At 38.9% G+C, this 20,381-nt stretch overlaps 1 protein-coding gene across 12 annotated transcripts in view; it reads left to right on the top strand.

The window, feature by feature from the left end:
- Positions 1 to 20,381, top strand: part of ARHGEF6 (Rac/Cdc42 guanine nucleotide exchange factor 6) — a 116,211-nt gene that overhangs the window by 81,631 nt on the left and 14,199 nt on the right. For 11 of the 12 annotated variants that reach the window (XM_016944277.3, XM_054676526.2, XM_016944272.3 and 8 more), the window contains 6 exons: positions 9,501 to 9,639; positions 12,255 to 12,314; positions 14,317 to 14,463; positions 17,293 to 17,379; positions 18,169 to 18,247; positions 19,261 to 19,406. In XM_016944277.3, coding sequence (XP_016799766.2) covers positions 9,501 to 9,639; positions 12,255 to 12,314; positions 14,317 to 14,463; positions 17,293 to 17,379; positions 18,169 to 18,247; positions 19,261 to 19,406 — 658 coding nt within the window. The remainder of the gene's footprint in view (positions 1 to 9,500; positions 9,640 to 12,254; positions 12,315 to 14,316; positions 14,464 to 17,292; positions 17,380 to 18,168; positions 18,248 to 19,260; positions 19,407 to 20,381) is intronic. The other variant, XM_016944275.3, reaches the window with a different exon arrangement.

The raw sequence follows: 20,381 nt of genomic DNA, 5'->3' as shown, positions 1-20,381 counted from the left end.
CTATCTTTGGGTTTCTTAAGAACTCCTTCTTAAATAGAGTCCGTGTCTTGCAGATCCCTCCCTGTAATCCACTGTTATTATATATTGGGGCCCTGTCAATGTGGTGATAAGGTGTTGGGGAAGGGGACACATTCTATAATGTTATGAACAAGTCTCAATTTTTTAGTAGACCTGAGTCCCTGGAAATTGACCTCCAGAAGCAATTCTTAGCCTTTTTTAGTCCTCTCACATACGGCAGGAAGATGAGAGAGGGCTGAAGCTGGCCTATTGTACCTTCCTGAGGTCAGATAAGACTTGGCAACATAGTTTCCCTTGGAAGACAGGCCTTTGTTTTGGAAAAGGTTCTGGGATTATTTCAAAATGGATGCTCCACCCCGCCCCCACTCCTATCCCAAAACATGAGAGGATTTTTCTCTGATCTTCACTATGGAACATTTTTGGGTTTTTGGATCCCAAACCCACAAAAGCATTGCCCCGCCTCAAGATGGTTCTCCAGGAGCTTTTAAATCTCAAGTTGGGGTCCACATTCAGACTCCAGGAATTCATTAAAATCACTATGCAAGTGTTCCTGCCAGTTACTGGGTCCAGTGGCTTCTGCTTTAGGGAAGCTAATCTCAGCTGTAATTCTCTGTATTCACTGTTTCTCCAGATTTTGAGGTGGTGATTTTTTCTGTGATCTCAATTCTCAGTAAATCGAACAAAAGTCATTGATTTTCAGTTTGTTCAGTATTTTTTAAATTATGACTATAGTGTGGTGACTTCCAAGCTCTTTCGATGTCAGAGCTGAAATCAGAAGTGCTTTAATGATTTTTTCACTATATTTTATTTTTTTATTATTTTAAACGTTTTTGTTATAAATTTTCTCTATAATATTTCACTATATTTTGGGGTGTCTTTTAGTGGTTACTCTAAAACTTTCCATATATATCTTATCAGAATGGACTTCATTTTTTATGCTAACTTAATTCTAGCTATATATAAAAATGTGACTCCTGTATAACTGTTTCCTCTTCCCTTTTTGTTATTATTATTATAAATATGAACTCCATATACACAATAATACATGTTATAATTGTTATTTAATTTTATGTCCATTAATACAACTAAGAGAAGAAAGGAAAGGAAAAATATATTTATAGTGTTTGTTATATTAACTTTCTTATTTACCATTTCTATTTCCCTTCATTTTTTCCTGTGAATTTGTGTTACTATCTGGTATTATATTCTTATTCCAACAGACCTTTGCTCCCACCTTTCTCCTTCATGCTGTGGTTTTCAAATATATTAAATTTATGTGTGTATAGGTCCAACAATGAAATTATAAAATTTTGCTTTGGCCAATTGCTTTTATATCAGTTAAGAGAAGAAGAAGCATGTATTTATACTGTCTTTCATAATTGCATATTTACCTTTATTGGTGCTCTTTGTTTTAATATGTGAATTTAAATTTAAGTCTGGGTTTACTTGCTTTCAGCCTGAAGGTCTTCACTGAGTGCTTATTGTAAGGTGGATTTTTAAGAAAGGATTCTCTCAGTTCTTGTCTGGGAATGTTTTCATTCCACCTTCCATTTTGAAAGATAGTTTGAATGAATACAGAATTCTTGGTTGGCAGTTCTGTTTCTTTCAGTACTTTGAGTATGTCATCCCACTGCCTTCTGGCCTCCAAGATTCTGATGAGAAATCAGCTGTTAATATTATCTAGGTTCTCTAGCCCATGACGAGTTGTTCTTCTCTTCCTGCTTTCAGTTTTCTCCTTGACTTTCAGGATTTTTATTATAATTTGTTTGAGTGTGGACCTCTTTGCATTTATCCTACTTGAAATTCGTTGAGCTTCTTGTATGTGTGGGTTGATGTTTTTCTCAAATTTGGGAATTTTAGTCATTATTTCTTTGCATATTTTTTCTGCTCCGTTCTCTCTCTCCTCTCTTTTTAGTACTTCCATTATGTATATGTTCTTTTGCTTAAAGATTTTCCATATTTCTCTGAGGCTGTATTCGTTTTTCTTTATTCTTTTTTCTCCTTTTTATATTGCATAATCTCTATTGATGTATTTTAAGTTTACAGATTCTTTCTTCTGCCAGTTCAGATCAGCTGTTGAGCCCCTCTAATGAAATTTTAAATTTCAGTTATTTTACTTTTAAATTCTAGAATGTTCATTTGGTTCTTCTTCTTTCTTTTTGTTTACAATTTCAACATCTTTATGGATGTTCTCTATGTGGTGAGACATTGTCATCATAGCTTCCTTTACTTCTTTAAGCATGGTTTCCTTTTGTTCTTTGCACATATGTATAATGGCTACTTTGAAGACTTTATTAAGTCTGACATTTTGCCTCTTACTGACAATTTCTGTTGTTTCTTATTTGTGTAAGTTACACATTCCTGTTTCTTTGTGTGCCATATTGTTTTTTGTTGTTGAGAATAAGACATTTTAGGTAATTTTAGATTTCACAACTGTGATACTGATTTCATTCCCCACTCTCTGGACATGTTTTTGTTGTTTGCTTATGTGTTTGTTTAGTAACTCGATTTGACTATTTTAGTGAAGTCTATTTCGCTCACAGCGTACAATCTCTGGTATCGCTCTTCAGAGGGCACAGCCTTGGTCAGGCATGCAGTCACTCTGGAATGACAGTGGTCTTAGCAGAGCTGTCTTTGACTGTCTCACTCCCTGATCTCTCCTTTAAGCCCCGTTTGGTATCACATCCAGGTGTTAGGCTCTCCTAATTTCCAGCTGATTGGCTCTAATATTTTTGACAATTTCATGGGGACATAAATTGCTCCACCATCTGATCTAATTAAGTTCAAGTGGAGACACTTTTTGAGACTAGACTTTGAGGTTTCTTCTGATCCTTCTTAGCACTTCCTAGCTGTCTGTTTCCCTGGTTCTCTCTCTGGTGACCTAGCTGGCCTATGGGTTAGCTTTTTGCACTTAAGTGACAGGAGCTACCTGCCTCCTTTTATTGGCTTACTACCAAAATCTCCTTTGTTTTGGCAAGAGCTCTTAAGCTTGAATATCCCCACATGCCTTTTTTCCAAATAAAACCAATTTCTTCATGGAGAGCTTCAGAACTCTTCTGTTCCCATGGACTGCGTCTCCCTCTGGGCAAAATCTCACTACTCTGGGAGCTGGGCAGCATGGGTACCCTCTGGTTGCCTCTTCCAGCTTGCCTTTTCCAGCATGGAACTCTCTACCCTACACTTGGGCTGGGGTGAGGGTGATTGGGCCTACTCTCCAGCCTGTGTGGGGGCTGCGTGAAGTGAGCTTTCAACTTCTCAGGCACACTTACCAGGAATTTAGCCTCTTTTACACAGAGTTGAAGGGGAGAGATGTGCTGATGACCTGTCCCTCCTGGTGAGATATCATATTTTTTGGCTGGTAGCTGAGAGGCCAGGGAGGCCTCTCTACTTGGTCACAGTTGCCCGGAGTGGAGCTTCTGTCAAGCTGAGTTGGGAGGAGGGAGAAAAGGGAGAGCTGGTCATAGCTCAAATGCTGTAAGTTCTCCCTGTTCTTACTGAGTTTTAGTAGATTTTCCTGAATAAATACTTTTTTTCATTTATCTTATATCATTAGGACAACTTCTAGATATTTTATTTATTTTTATTTTTATTATTATTGGCTTTTCAGAGACAAGGTCTTGCTCTGTCACCCAGGCTGGAGTGCAGTGATACAATCATAACTCAACGCAGCCTTGAACTCCTGGGCTCAAGCAATCCTCCCACCTCAGCCTCCTGAGCAGCTGTGACTACAGGCACACACCACCACACTCAGCTAATTATAAAAAAATTATAGAGACAGGGCTTTCACTATGTTGACCAGAGTCTGCTGGTCTCAAACTCCTGGGCTTAAGTGATCCTCCTGCCTCAGCCTCCCAAAGTGCTGGGATTACAGGTGTGAGCCACTGCGCCTGGCCTAAATGGTTTTCACCTGCTATGCTTTTTTTTAACTGAGTAGTGCATCCAATGAATCTCATGCCACCATCTCAAAAGTGGAACTCCTTACTGTTTCCTTTTCTGTCCTTCTGTGCCCTTGCCTGATCTGAGCCTAAACTTTTTACCACTTTTTTAATGTCTCACTTCACAATTCTACCACTTAGAGGCTGTTTTACCCAAGGCAATTCACTTCATTTCTAAGCCTTAATTTCCTCACTTGTAAAATGAGGGTCAAACCACCTACCTTGCAGGATTGATGTTAGTATTAAATGAAATAGTGTATACTAAGCACCCAGCACTGTGTCACCATGCCCCATGTGTCCTTTAAACATCTACCTACCAGCTACTAGTTTCTTTTTAGGAAAAAAAGTATAAAATATTTCAAGCATACAAAGAACAGAGATAATATAAAGTACATCCACGTACCCACTATTCAGCTTAAGAAACAAATTATAGATGCAATTCAAGTTCTGTGTATCCCCTTCAATATTTCCTGCTCTTCTCTCCCTCACCAGAGTGAACCACAGTCCTAAATTTGTTTTTGTCATTTCCAGGAATGTTTTCATACTTTTCTACATATCTACAATAAAGAAAAAATGATTCACAGACTTTTTTCCTTTGATGAATTCATAAATGTCCTGTGAATATAAGGGCAAATTCCTTAACACCAGTAAAATGAGCACATGTTCTCCTTTTGATATGAAAACAATATTCTGGATGAATACTGGAAAGAAATGGTTTACCTCAAGTGGCAGACTTTCTGTGGTGTTTAGAGAAGTTTCCATTGTAACTCTATGTGTTAAAATGTTACTGACTACATTTACCTATGTTGGGAATTTAATTTTATAATTAAAATTAAGTAAAGCTTCCCTCAAACATTATGGTTTGATGTTTGTTACACAGTTGATTTAAAAGATTCTCAAGTTTTTGGTGAAGTATAATGCCCTGTTTAATTTTAGTTAATGGTGTTTTTGAGAATTTTATAATATCCCTTGAAATGATGGAAGACTCACTGGAGTCCTCATAGAACTAAATTTTTATCTTACTGGTTTATTTACAGGTAAAAGGGATGAAAATTAAAATACTTGAGGTTTTTCTCACATGTGCTTTTAATATAATCTCAACTATTTTACATGCATCTAGTGGCAATTTATGCTGACCTATTAAAGGCAAAGCACAGTGAAATGAAATTCACAGAAAATTCACATTAAACATTTTTTAGATGAAGATTTCAGCTGAAATAGGGACATTGGTGGATTTCTGTTCTTTCCTTGCTGAAGCTGTGATGTTCAGGTGAACTTCTTCCTTTCGGCCTTTAGGTGGCAATACCATACCAGGAATGCTTATAACAATTGGCCCTGAGAAGGGATCCAGCCTTAAAATTGTATGATTGCATGCAGCTGTCTTGTTAAAAATGCAGTCGTGTATGGCCTGAATTTGGATATGTAATCAGACCCCAACCTTGATGTGTCCCCATATTTGCATATATTTGAATGGCCGCTCTAGTCTTTTGTTGTCCCCTGGGTGAGGTATTTCGGGATTTCCCCTCCCTCTCCCCTGCTAGCTTGCTATGGTAGCTCCTGTTTCTTCCTGGGAATAACCTCTCTTTTACAAAAATACCCTCTTCTCTCCTGTGCTTGCTTCAGTGTGGCATTCATCCTTTTTCACGAGGGAGAGGGTTAAATGAGAGATCAGAGAGAAGAGGAGTTGGTGCTAAGACAGATCCGGACCTCACTTCCGTCTCTGCTGTGCTGTGCTTTTGCTCTTGTTAGTTCTCTCCACTCTTTGTTTACCATGGTTGCCAGCAATGAAGACTTTGAGAAACCCCCCAAAAAGTTGTGTACTTGCTCTGGGGGCAAGGAGCACATAAAAAATTCTGAGCCTAGGTTCTGTTCTTTTCTGTCTTTGAAGGGCCAGAGAAGGGAGCAAGTAAGACTGATCACAAACAAAAAGTGGTAGGGACAAGGCCGGGCGGTGGCTCACGCCTGTAATCCCAGCACTTTGGGTGGCCGAGGCAGGTGGATCACTGGAGGTCAGGAGTTCCAGACCAGCCTGGCCAATATAGTGAAACCCCATCTCTACTAAAAGCACAAAAATTAGCCGGATGTGGTGGTGTGCGTCTGTAGTCCCAGCTACCCAGGAGGCTGAGGCAAGAGAATCGCTTGAACCCTGAAGGTGGAGGTTGCAGTGAGCCAAGATCGCACCACTGCACTTCAGCCTGGGCAACAGAGCAAGACTGTCTCAAAAAAAAAAAAAAAAAAGGAGTGGGGACAAAAAAAGAAGCAAAAGAAGCACACCACCTAATCTCTGGGGCTGGATAAATGAAAAAGAGAAGAAAGGGAACCACTCTACCCAGTGTGAGTGGCACTCTTGAAATTTTCCACTGGCCAGAGGCTGTGGCAGCCAGCTCCTCTTGCCTCACCACCCCTTTTGGACCACAGTGATTTCCCCCGAAGGGCTGGTGGGGTAGTAATTGAGGTGGAGAGGAGGAATCTCTGACCTTCTGCTAGGTAGAGTTATGATCGTTCAAATTAGAAACCTATACAAAGATGCCACAGAAGCACTTCTATATGAGATGGCTAAGCTCTGCAGTGTTATTATAGTATACATAGTTTTCTTCAGCTTTCCAGTCCAACCCAGAATATCCCAGAGCCCCATCCACCATGCATTCTATGAAATAAATGTATGTTGTTTTAAACAGCATTTATACACTGAGAACTGCTTCTATTGTATCATGTCACATATACAGAACATTTTAAGCTTGAAAAGCAAGTCTTAATCCACTGCTATTTCAAATGGGCTGTATAAAATTCTACATTTAAAAGACAGATTGTTCTTTGGTATAACAATATATATTTATGTATTATATTTGTGTATAATGATACTAATTTGTGTATTATGTTTATTTGGCTAAATAAAATGTGTCTTTTAGGATCTATTTATCATAGATAAAAGGCATTTTAGGACAATTTTGTTCTTTTGTTGCCCTAGTAAAATTATCTTTTCTGAAGAACCAGTGTTTTAATCCAAGATAGTGATCTCATGTTGTACTGAAATAAATTTAAATTGTTTTATAATGTTTAGCAAGCCTAGAAGTTAGAATGCTGCATGGAAGGTAATAATAAGGTACACATTAGCATTTGCTTTTAATTGCTTTCACTCTTGCATCAATTAGAGTAAAATGTTGAGGATGCGGGCAGTCATTTAGTCACTGAAAGAAAAAATAAAACTTGTTTACTAAATTGAAAAGAAATTAGGAAAATGATTTTCTCCAAATTACATTTCTACTCAAATGCACTCCAAACCCGAGTTATTTCCCTAATTATATTTTATATGCAATGAATTTTTAAACCTCTTTATGCACTTTATGCTCTTGGTTGGCAATTGAACATCAATTGAATTTCCATTAAGCTGGAAACCACAGGTACTGGTAGTTTTTAAAGATGTGATTTTAGCAAGGTATTTGTCTTGGGATAATAATAATAATAATGCATCCATTGACTACTTTAAAGTTTACAAAATCCTGTCCTGCAGAGAGCCAGTATGGTATCCTAAAAAGACCTGAGGCTTTGGCTTCAGACCTGAGTATGAATCCCACTGTAGCCACTTACTATCACCCTTCCTCTTAGTTTTCTCATCTGTAAAATGGGGAGAACACCTATGTTGAAATGTTGTCATTAAACAAGAATGAATGCATGTACAATTCTTAGCATGAAATAGTAGCGTTAAAACCCCTAATATTTAATCTTTGCAATTTTATTAGGAAGTAGGTTTTATCTCTCTTATAAGCATGAGTCAGTTGAGGCTCAGGCAACTCATCCAGGGTTGCCAACTCTCTTTTATGACTCCAAGTCTAGGACATTTCCCTCCCTTTGGCTACTTCTGGAACAAGACTACAAAAACTGATAAAAGGATTAGCAGCAGGCTGGGTGCGGTGGTTCATGCCTGTAGTCCCAGCACTTTGGGAGGCCGAGGTGGGAGGATTGCTTGAGCCCAGGAGTTCGAGACCAGCCTGGGCAACATGGCAAAACCCTGTCTCTATAATTTTGTAAAAGTTTTATAAAAGGATTAGCAGCAATTGCTAGATATGACCTCTCATATGTGATCTAGACTCCATTAAGGCAGCCATTCCTAGCCCAACATACGTGCAATACTGCATGACTCAAGGCTGCTGTTGCATTAGCTGAAACTCCATCTTTTCTCTCCTGCTCAGAAAAGCCCACGAAGGGAGAGTGTGGGTGGGGATTGCAGGGATAACCTGCAATCCGCTCTGTTTCCAGCCTCCTAATACTTTATTACTGATAGCAAGTTTTTTGAACACACTTCACACCTTATAGCAGCACACCACAGTTGGGAACCATGGCATAAGACGTGTTCTAGGGAGAATAAGTAGGTCACTTTGCACTAGGGGTTTCCTGCTGGGGAGTAGTGAGAAAGATGGTGGAGCCAGTAGGAGTTTAAAAAGTTAAGACTTGATCTTGTAGGCACTCAGCTTCTTGGGTAGGAAAGCAATGAGGCTAAAATGGTAGTCTGTAGGACCTGGAAAAAGCCTGGAAGCCAGGAAAACAGTTGGTCTATTGAAGTGAGCCAGATGGAATGAGCTGAAATCCTGAACTAAGGCAGTGGCAGCAGGAATGGGAAGGAATGAACAGATCCAAGAAGATTTGTGACTGACTGGATATGCATGGCCAACCAAAGAGGTAAAAGGGCCATGTAATAAAGCAGAAGTTTCAACATAAGCTGTCACTTAGGCAGTAGGTTTCCTCCTCTAAGTATATTTTGCTTAAATATGTATCAAAATGATCTTGCAGCCCCAGGACTCAATATCCCTGTTGGTGGAAAGTAAACAGTTTGGAACGGTGCTAAACAGCAGAAAAAGCACTGGCTTAGAATTAGACATTTACAGCACACAATTCATAAAATATTAATATATTTTTTCACCAAGTTACTGCCTTATGGAAGTGTTTGGTTAACCTGCTTCACTGGTTTTTGATATTGGGCTAAGTGACTTTGTGGTTAGTCATACAAACATGCTGGTATCTAAATGCAGGAAGTGATTCTAGAACATTACAAGTGGGTGATACAACCTTGTGGATTGTTATCTTTAGGCACCTGACCAGCCAATAACTAGGACGTTTGAAGTGATTAAGAAAATCTATTTTTTAAATTATACTTTAAGTTCTGGGTCATCTGATACACTGTATATCTCACACCCATGAATGTAGGCTCCTTAAGGGTGGGGATTTTTTTTTTTTTTTTGTTCACTGCTGTAGCCCCATCAGAGAACAGAGCCTGTCACTTAGTAGATGCTCAATCAGCAATTGTTGAATGTGTGACACCAGGGATCATGAGTGTCTGGCTCACCAAAGGAGCCCTGGTGCTGATTTTACAGAAGGAGCTTAATAAAGCCTGATTTAGTTGAGCCAAAACAAATTGAACAGCATTTGGACTAGTAAAACACATTTTTATTTGGCTTTATATTGTGTGAAATACAGTAAAATAATTTTAGGTTGATAATTCTTTACATGAGATATTCAACAGTAACAAAATTATATTTGTTCTTTTGCTAGTGATGAGTTGGAACAATTCATGGAAAATCAAGGTGCATCGAGCCCAGGTATCCTCATTTTAACAACAAGCCTCAGCAAACCATTCATGCGACTGGAGAAATATGTTACTCTCTTGCAAGAGTTAGAACGGCATATGGAGGTAAGGGAAGGTGAACTTTTTCAAGCTTGTGTGCCAAGTATGGTCCTGTGCTCTGGAGGACGCAGCCAATTTGCCTCCAAAATGGCCTTGCAGAGGAATCAAGGTCTTGGATTCAAAATTTACTTTATCTGTTCTTCCCTCTTCTCAGGCTTCTAGTTTTCCTTTTTATGCAGCAAAATAAGATCCTTACTCTTTGCTACTAGATATTAATGATCATTCTCCCTTTTCGCTCTTCTCTTCCAAGCCTTGGTCCTGTGGCTTCCCTTAAGTCTATGCTTACTTGCTAACTTGAGTTTTCTTTTGCCCTCTCAGTAGTTTGGTCAAAATCCACCTAAGAAATCTTCTTTGTTTCTGGTATATTAACCAACTTTATTGTGGGAGATAGAGCAAAACAACATCAGAATGTACAAAGAACAAGTTCACTATAGACAGGAATATTTATCTCTAGAATTCTGCCATCATTCAACTTCCTGACTCTGGATAACAATGGAAGATTCTGGTATTCCTTAAAGACTAATGGATGGATACAATATTAGTGGTATCTCTCTACACATCATGCATGTACATCAGAGTCCCCCCACATTTTTATTTATAAGCCTACAGTTTACTTGCAACTGTTGTAGCATAGCTATAATCTTTTCTAAATACTAAGATTTTGCAATGAGGCCTGATAATTGAATATTTTTTCACCAAGAACCAAAGGCCTCATGTTGTGAAAAACCAATCAGCAGAGCTAGCTCCTTGAGCCATTCTTTTGTGATTGTTCATGGGGGATTTAAGTGTGGGTGGGAGAGGAGGGCCTGCTGGAGGAGGCTGCATTTACCCTAGTTGCTCTTCCTGTGTCTGGGGAAAGGTTTTGAGGTTTCAAGGGGTTTGATTATCTTTAAAGAAAAAGAGTGCACCCGCACTCTGCCGGGCTTGTCAGCATTTGTAAGGATTGAAAGAATGTTCTCTGAGCGAAACCACATTCTCAGGGTATTTGACCTGCCTGAAAGCTGGAGGCAGTGGGGAGCTGGTGAGCAAAGCCTGTCAGTGTGAAATTTCAGTTAGGGCTCAGGAAGGTGTTGACCTCTGGATGCCTTTCCATAAGCTAAACCAGTTTGCTGAACCGTTTGAGGTTTGCCCCTCCTTGCTTATCACAAAAATCCAGAAACGAGTGGCCTCAGTTTCTATTACTTTTCAGTGTTGAAATGCAAATATGCACTTATTTTGGGGAGAAACAAATCCCAGACGCTCCTGCTGCCTGGATCCTATATCTCAGTCTTTCTTGTAGTGGAGCCTGTTCTCCTCCTGCTTCCATTTGCTGTGGGTCACATGTCTTTGGCTGCCTCTCATTTCCCATGATCAGAAAATACAAGCCTTTAGAACTAGTTCACCACTGGGTGAGACACTTTGTGCAGATTTCAGAGCATTTGGCATGGCTGCTAACAGTAGAATAAAGCCTGAAATTCTTGTTTGTCAGTTGATTTGGATAAGGATAAATTTTACTGTAAAGGAATACAACCTTACTTTTTATGAGCAATGTCATTCTTGGCTTGGGTCAGGCCCCTAATCTGTTCAGCTCTGTATTTTATCACCCGAGACTAGTGGGGCAGGAGATTTAGTCTTCCCTTACTCCAGCTGAGTTCCAAAGGTCATATCCCCTATGCCCCAATGTTAGGTGCACATCTACCCATAAGAATCTGTGTCTTCCCTTCATAAACAGTTATGGAATTATGGATTCCTCTAAGCCGTTTTTGAATCTGTCCACTTTTTGGAATTGCAAGTACCACAGGATTGCAGGCCATGTGTAAGAGACTTGCTTAAGAAGGAAAATATGGTATGAAACTTGGAATCTTTTCCCATCTGCCATGTTCACACTGCTGAAAGAAAATGGAGGCATTTTAGGAAATGGAATTAGATTGATTTTTCTCTTGAGTTTTTGTTGTTGTTGTTTGTTTGTTTGTTTTGAGACAGGGTCTCACTCTATCACCCAGGCTGGAGTATAGTGGCACAATCACAGCTCATCACAGTCTCGACCTCTGGGCTCAGCTGATCCTCTCAGCTCAGCCTCCCAAGTAGCTGGGACTATAGGCATGCACCACCATGCCCGGCTAATAGATTGATTTTTCTCTAACCACGACTCTTGTTTCCACCATTCCCTACCTCCTGTCATCTACCAACAACATGACCTAATGATGTACCCCGAATAATTATTTAATTATTATATTTATTATTAAATAGTCATTATCCAAAGTATAATAGCAAAAAGGGAAATGGGAACTCTTGCCTTTTACTACATTGTTACTAAATATATGATGCATTACCAACTCTCTTAATTTCTTAATCACCTAATAATTAGAGTCACTGAGATTCCAAATGCTCCCATGCTGCTCTATTTTTTAATCTTTAGTATACAGTAAAATTAACGTTTTTCTTCTGGTGCACAGTTCTATGAGTTTTCACACAGGTATAGATTCATGTTACCATGACCACAATTAAAATACAGAACAGTTCCATCATCCCCCAAAATTCTCTTGCTATCTTTGTGGCCATACTCTCTTTCTACCCCTAACCCTTGGCAACTGCTGATCCTCTCTCCTCTAACATTGTTTTCAAATGTATTCCTTTGATAGGATACTCATCCAGATCATCAGGATATTCTGAAAGCAATCGTAGCATTCAAAACTCTCATGGTAGGTGATGCTTTAAAATCACAATTCTCCATTTTGTATACTTTATTCCTGAAAGAGCGATTTGTGTGTAACATTTCTTTCCCTATACAAAGGTCTTTAGAATGGAAATAAGCTTTCATGACAGTATAGCAGTGATTGTTTCACTTAATTTTGTCCTCCAAAAATCATGCTTACCTAAAGAAAGGTTGCCAGGCTGAGGGTATAAAGCAATCACATTTACAGTCTCAGCCACATTAAGCCACATTAAGCATTGGTGTGTAGGTGGGGGGTTTCCTTTTGTCTCTTTGTCTTTACCCCCATTGCTCACCTAATGACGAGCCTGTGTAACTCGTCATTCACTGATTTGCATCAATACTGGATTCAACTAGTTATGCCAAAGGGTATGAGTTTTTTCTTTGCATATGAAGAAGAAATCCTTCATCAAATCTAAAAGGGGGGAAAAACCTAAAGAACTAAAATGCAAGTGCTTTATATAGGTTGCTATCAACAGTACCCGTGATCTTGTATCTTCAGTATGATGGTTAATGTATCTTCTTGAACCCACTGATATAAAACCACTTGGTGCCATTTTAGGAGGAAAGAAAACTTCATTTTGGGCAATTGATTAAACTTAGCTTCATTTCACACAATTCTGTAGCATTATAAGTGATTTGGACTAATGTTTAATTATTCATCCTTGTTGAAAGATCAGTAATTGACGTGTCTGTAGTTGAACAGCAAGTTGAAGACCAGAGTAAGTATTAGATTAACATTGCCATTGTTATATGCCAAAAACAGTCCAATATTGGCAGTTTTACATGGCGCAAGCTAATAGAACAGCCCAGTGAAACCCACAGCATTTATTATAATTATGGTTCTTCTATTTTTTCTTGTATAAATAGGAATGTAAAATGAGTCTTTTTAAAAACCTGTATTTCTTTCTGATTATATTATATAACTTGCCTTGATGGTTTAGTATATTTATTCCTACTATAGGTGCTCTTAAAATATGTGTACAGTGAATTTATTTCTTTGAGTTTCCATGTAGCTGAAAGGGACAGCAGAGATTTTATAGAAAATATACCCCCAAAATATTATCTTACATTCATTTGGAAACAGTAACAGAACCAACCATGTGCTTATTTTTGTATTCAATTTGGAAGGCATGCTGTTAAATTACTCTAAGATAACCTCACAGTTTCTTAAGCAGTGATATATATATATATATATATATATATATATATATATATATATATACACATACACACACATATATATAGAAAGAGTATTCATACCCCACATAGTGTTGGCAAACTGTAATTTTTTCTTGGTTTGAAATTTCAGTATGTCATCATGAAATTCAGTTGTATCTCTTTTTTCCAATCCTTTTAGGAATAAAAACTATTTTAGTATTTTTTTCACAGCAATCTTGGTCCTTAAACAAAGTACAGCAGTGCCTAGGTTTCATTATAAGTTTGATTCACTGTGGCATAAAGAATTTAATTTTCTCTTTCACTATAACTCCAGGAGAAATTTTTTGTTTTTTATTATTTTCAAGATGTTACCTTGTTGAAAATTGAGCATATGTTAGAAATACAATTATTTTGTCACTAAAGCCCTATTTATGCAAAGATAGACAAGGTAAGAGGAGCTAAAGCAGGGGCACCAACCAGTAGATCTGAATCTACCAGGTCCTCACCTGGCTCTGGTCAGTGTGATTTGGCTGCTTGCTTTCCCATATTCTTTACAGGGAGGGAGAAATAAGCTCTTTCTAGCATTATGTTTTGATGCTTTGGCAAAATGAAAAATAGGCCTTCCTCACAAAACCTTTGGGGGCTCAAGCCTAGAGATTTAGGGTAGTGGATCTTTCTGTCTATCAAGAACAGGCCTGGTCATGGGATGCATGATGAGGAATAGGGACTCAGTGGGAACCAAAGAGTCAGAAGCCACATCTTACTTTGGTCTTATTTTAGTCTATTTCATAAGAATTCCTATTCCATTATGTTCTGCTTTGGTTCTGTAGGGGCAATGTCAAGATCTGAGGAAGAGAAAACAGCTGGAGTTACAGATACTGTCTGAACCTATTCAGGCATGGGAAGGAGAAGATATTAAAAACTTGGGAAATGTGATTTTTATGTCACAAGTAATGGTGCAGTATGGAGCATGTGAGGTAAGGTATTTCAAATCTCAACATTATTTCTTCCATCTTTCATATTTTTCTTCCTTTTTTTTTTTTTTTTTTTGACGGAGTCTTGTTCTGTCACCCAGGCTGGAGTGCAGTGGTGCCATCTTGGCTCACTGCAACCTCTGCCTCCTGGGTTCAAGCAATCCTCCTGCCTGAGCCTCTTAAGTAGTTTTTCTTCCTTGTTCTTCCATCAAAGTCAAATGCTACAACATTCAAATCAGAAGCTGAGCACCTGTTCTTTGTTCAACATTCTGCTAGGTGCTGTGGGAGATAGGAGAAAAGAACAAGCAATGATCCCTGTTTTCAAAGAACTCATTAAAAACAGACTAAAACACGAGTTGCAACTAGCTGACAAACCAAATAGTCAATGTTCGATTTTGCAATCTCAACAAGAGTCCATAGAAGTTCACAGGAGGGAGAGATCAAGAAGACCTTATGGAGACAGGACTTGAGGAGGGGGCACAAAAACAAAAGGGGAGGATTTCGCAAGGCAGAGGTCATTGTTATCTTAGGAGAGAACAGAAATGTGGCTTTGGTTTGCTGCAGCACAGTAAGGAAACCGGCCTGTAGGGAGCAAAAGAAGCAACTTGGCCCTAGTAAAAGATTGATTGAGTCAGGTAGAATTAGACTATGCAGAAGCTTGACATCAGGCAAGAGTAGTTCAGATGGATGCAACAGGCCATGGGAAATAATGAAAGAGTCCACAGTCATAGAACAACACTCCGAAAGGGATGTTTCACACTAATCTGCGACCCATATATGTCAAATGAACTGGAGGGAATGGACGAGAAGCAGAAAGGCCAGCTGGGATGGAAAGTGAGAAGGAGTCCCCTAAGACGGTGGTAACACTGGGAATGGAGCAGAAGGAGCAAATTGGAGGCATCTTTAGAAGGGAAAGTCAACAGGAAGTGGTGCCCCTGGGTTAGAGGAGATGAAGAATATAATTTTAGACCTGTGGATATCTGGGTGGAGATGTCCCATAGGCAGCTGTTAATGTAGTATGGAAATGTGAGTGAGAGGTCAGAGTTAGAGGCAGAGACTTAGATGTCCCTAACAGATGTACCTTCCTAGGAAGTAAATATCCAGAGAGAAGCCCGGGGGGTGGGGGGAGCTGAAGATGGATTATTTCTTTTAGGAAGGAGCCAGGGAAAGGGAGAAAGGTTGATTATGGCACCTGGTTTGATGTATCGGGTGTTAGAATTGTCTTCCTTCTCCCAAAACATCTTCCTACGCTCTCTGACACGTCTTTGGCAGAGATTCATTACTTTGGGTTAATAAGCAATCTCATTTAAAATGCAAATACCCCAGGGAAGGTTACTGCAGTGAGTCTAACTATTAGTCATTCACACCTTTGGGATAAACCCCTTGGGTGAAGGCAGGAGGAATCAGTGCCAGAAAAAATAAAAAGACAAAGAAGAAGGTAGAGAAGAACTGGGGGAGCATGGTGTCATGGAAATTCCACGAGGAGCATTTGAAAATGGCCAGTGTGCTGACTGCTGCTGAAGGTTCAGAGGGCAAGGAATGTGAAGACCAAGAGGAAGCCATTGGATTTTGCTAGAAGGCAGTTATTGATGACTTTCCAAGAGCAATGGGGGTGCAGTTAGGGATGGATCAATGCGGAGAAAATGAAGGCAGCAAGTAATTTGCCAATAAAATGTCAAGAAATGGGATATTATGCATAAAGGGCCACATGGGGGCAAGCCAAGGTCTGTTAGGATAGGAGGTGTACATATGTTAAAGAAAAAGAGGAAAAGCTAGTAAAAGAGAAGAGGATGCTGGGAGAAGAAGAGGTGTCTGTAGAGGAAAACTAAGTGAAACAAAGATGTGAGAGAATGTGGAGCACTTGTTAGAGTAGTTAGCCTGGAAGGGTTGCTCTTCTCAAATGGAAGGAAGGAGATGGAGACAGGCATAAGGATAATTGTAGCTAAGATGGCTGGGCATGGAAGGCAAACGTAATTTTTGCGTATACTAATTGCATATCTGTTGAAGGGGCTCACAGCAGCCCTCATGTTTCAAGGTTTCCTCAGTGCCATTAAAAAGTGTATGGGAGGCTGAGGTGGGTGGATCACCTGAAGTCGGGAGTTTGAGACCACCCTGACCAACATGGAGAAACCCCATCTCTACTAAAAATACAAAATTAGCCGGGAGTGGTGGCACATGCGTGTAATCCCAGCTACTTGGGAGGCTGAGGCAGGAGAATTGCTGGAACCCGGGAGGTGGAGGTTGTGGTGAGCCGAGATCGTGCCATTGCACTCCAACCTGGTCAAAAAGAGCGAAACTCCGTCTCAAGAAAAAAAAAGAAAGTGTATCTACTTTTATATTTTACATAAATCCAATAATTATCTTGTTCTTAATGACTAAAGCTAATTTTATGAATACGACTTTAACAAACATGTTAGAGCATACTAAATCTCTTATCACCTGAAAACCCCTTCATCTTGCCATTTTTTCAAAGTAAAATATATTTTCATTTTGTGAACCTGGAGACTTATTTTGTGCCCAGGTCTAGCACATCTCACTGGCTGCATAAACTGTGGTGACTTCTCAGGCTTTCATACATGGAAAGCAAGCATGGTTATTTGTATTTAATTGTTATATATAAGAAGAAGAGAGATAAACTGTGGGTTTATGTCCATGTCAAAGTAAAATTCAACTAGTTTTGTGTTTTCAAGTTGGGTATCTTTTTAAAAAAAATTACCGTTAATGTTTCAGTTGTTTATATAAGGTCTATGTTATAAGGCAGTGATTCCAGAAATTCTCAACAGATAAAGTGTCCAATTCTGTTCTTCATGTATTATTTTCATTCCCTCTCAGGAAAAAGAGGAGCGGTACCTTATGTTATTTTCAAATGTCCTGATAATGTTATCTGCAAGTCCTCGGATGAGTGGCTTTATCTATCAGGTTAGTAAATTTCATATAAAACACATAGCAGACCCCCTAATGAAAACAGGTTTCCATCCAGATGCAATATCTCCACTATGGTATTAAAAGCTCAAGCCAGGAGAACCAGAATGTTCTGACCCTTCATTGTAATTAAAGAGCTTGTAAGAGCAGATGTTCCTTAGATCAAAGACCTTTGTATTAGTATAATGAGTTTATCTTGAATATATCCACCGCTTTAGTTATGCACTAGGTTTTGCATGCATAAATGGAAACTAGATAAATTAGCAGCAGTATTGTACAGGCCCATGTCATTATTGCTGAGAAAACATAAAGCTGGGACCTGCTCCTATGTTTGTCTTATTATAGTCACAGCACATGATTCAGGCTTCTAAGAAGCGTGTTATTAAACTCCTTAGGAAATTAAATGTCCCTCAGTCAGCTCCCAAGATATAGAGTATTATAAGTTACTATTGCCTGTTCCATCTTGGCCTGGCAATTAATAATTTTCATAACATCTAAGCCTTCACTTTTTTTTACTGATTCTTATGAAAATGTGTTAGAAAAGTAAACTGCTTTGTAAATCCTGATCTTATAGTTTAGGGTGTGTTAGCCAAACACAATCCACATTTTCCCCTTGCTTTCTTAGTCTGATTAAAATTTAGAGCAGGGAAACATATTATCTATTGACAGACTGGAGAAATACGTCTAGCCATAATTTTGCCGTGCTGAGAGGGTCAGAAAATCTAAGTGAAATAAACAGAGACCTGTATAACTGCAGAATTAATGAGAATGTTCTTTTTCTAATAGGGAAAAATACCAATAGCAGGAACGGTGGTGACTAGATTAGATGAAATTGAAGGGAATGACTGCACATTTGAAATCACTGGTAGGTAATTTTCTCTTTTTCATGTAACTACTTCCAATTCTTTTTGGAATGAAGGGGAATTTAATAAATAAATGCCATTATTTTCTGTTACATAGGCCACGAGCAAATTTTATGTGGGCATGGCAAAGTATATTCCATTTCCTGGGATAATTAGGGTACAGCAATAGCACAGAGAAGTCTCCTCTCATTCAAAAGCCATGGCTTTGCCATTAGTTTCAATCTTCTGTTGCATGAGAGCTACTTGTGAGAGCTAAGGAATAACGAAATGGGCTGATGTAAACGCAATTTTCTTCCCCTCTGTCATTTGTTCCCTGGTGGCAGAGGAGCCAAAGATATGGACTTTTATCAGCAATTTTATCATCAGCCCATGAGTTAGTAAGATTTGGTTGTATTTCTAAAAAGTTCTGAAAAGCCATCAAATTTTCTTCACAAATTGAGCATAATGCCAGGCTTCAGTAATGCTCCCTGACATTTTAGCTTATGATCCCTTTTGCCAGGTCTGTGTCATTTATATGTAGTGGCCTGACTGTTGGTGCTGATATGGCACAGTGGCTAAGACTGGGATCGTGGCCTTACCCTCTTCTTTCCCAAGAAGGAGCTTAAGGTTTGGTGTTTGCCAAAAGGTTGTAAGTAGTCTTAGTTGGATCTTGTTCCAACTTTGATACCAGGGGAACCAGGACAATATTCCCACTTTAGACTTAACTAGATGGACTATGTGCTTATGTTTTTGGATTGCAAGTTTGTTTATGGTGAAGTTTTACACTACTTTTAAGCTTCTGTAAGCAGTAAAAATCAAGGACAGTTTTCTAAATCAGACATGAATATTTATTTACTTTATAATCACAGGTTATCTGTTTCTGATATAGAAATTTCAGCAGGGTTATCCCATAGGTATGAAAACCCCTGAAAATACACACCCAAGTCCTAATTGCATGAAGTGTATTTATGAATGGGACAAGCTCAAGTTTTTCCTTGCCTTTTGTTTTCAAACTGATCATAATTGGGGGATGTAGGTAACACAGTGGAGAGAATTGTGGTCCATTGTAACAACAACCAGGACTTCCAGGAATGGTTGGAGCAGCTGAACAGACTGATCAGAGGACCTGCCTCTTGCAGTTCATTATCCAAAACCTCATCGTCATCATGTAGTGCTCATTCCGTAAGTAGTCCATGTGTTCTGTCCAGAGATTATTGAGTCTTTCGTCAACTCCTGCCTGCTGGAGACTTACAAGAAGCAGCGAGCACACCCTTAGTCTTTTGGGCAGCCTATATTTGTAGATTTTGAAGTACAGTTAAACCTCACTCATTCTGATTTCTCATTATGAGGCCCATCCAAATTAATGAAAAGGTTTACTTAGAGTGTGCAGTTCTGTTTGACAGTATTCAGATACCCCAACTAACTGCTAGCAAAGTATTTCTAACCAGAAGTCCTGCTAAAATATTTTAATGATAAGCAAGGCTTATTTCCATGAGCAATGGTTATTCTCCTACTAACAGTGGGCTAAGTCGAAACAAAGAGTTTACCTCCCTAAGTACTTAAACATCTCCATGTCATCTCACTCATGCTCTCACATTTGCTCAGTAACCTTCTTCAAAGGTAAACTTTTAGCATTATCTCCTTCTGAGTTATCACAAATTTAGACATTGGAATTTGAATTGATGAGATTTTACTGTACTTGCTGAGTGAGATGGAAGATATGCTGTGTTGTTTGTTAACATACAAACCTATGATGCCAAAATTCCAGTTTTGAGGACTGTGTGTTGTGGTTGGAAGAATATGGACTTTGGCTTCAGATCTGGGTTCAAATCTTGGCTTTGCCAATTACTAGTTAGTTGCTTCACTTGACTGAGTCTATGTCTTAGGCTGTTCTCATGAAATAACCTATTTAAGCACCTACTAGAGTGCCAAACATATCACTGAACTCAAATGTTGACTGCTACTCCATTTTCCTTCCTTACAGAGGAAAGAAAATTAAATTAATTAAATTCCAGATGAGAAAGAGAGGACAGGATCATGGAATGTTGAGTCAATTTTGTGCTGTTTCTTAGAGACCCGATAATCTGGACTGGAAAGAGCCAGTTCTCAAACTAGAGACTTTTGTTTTTCCATCTATCCCTTTCTATGGCTGTCTTT

Source organism: Pan troglodytes, chromosome X, assembly GCF_028858775.2.
Source record: "Pan troglodytes isolate AG18354 chromosome X, NHGRI_mPanTro3-v2.0_pri, whole genome shotgun sequence".
Classification (NCBI taxonomy): Eukaryota; Metazoa; Chordata; class Mammalia; order Primates; family Hominidae; genus Pan; species Pan troglodytes.
Note: the sequence above shows the minus strand (reverse complement) of the source record. Positions and strands in the feature narration are given on the sequence as shown.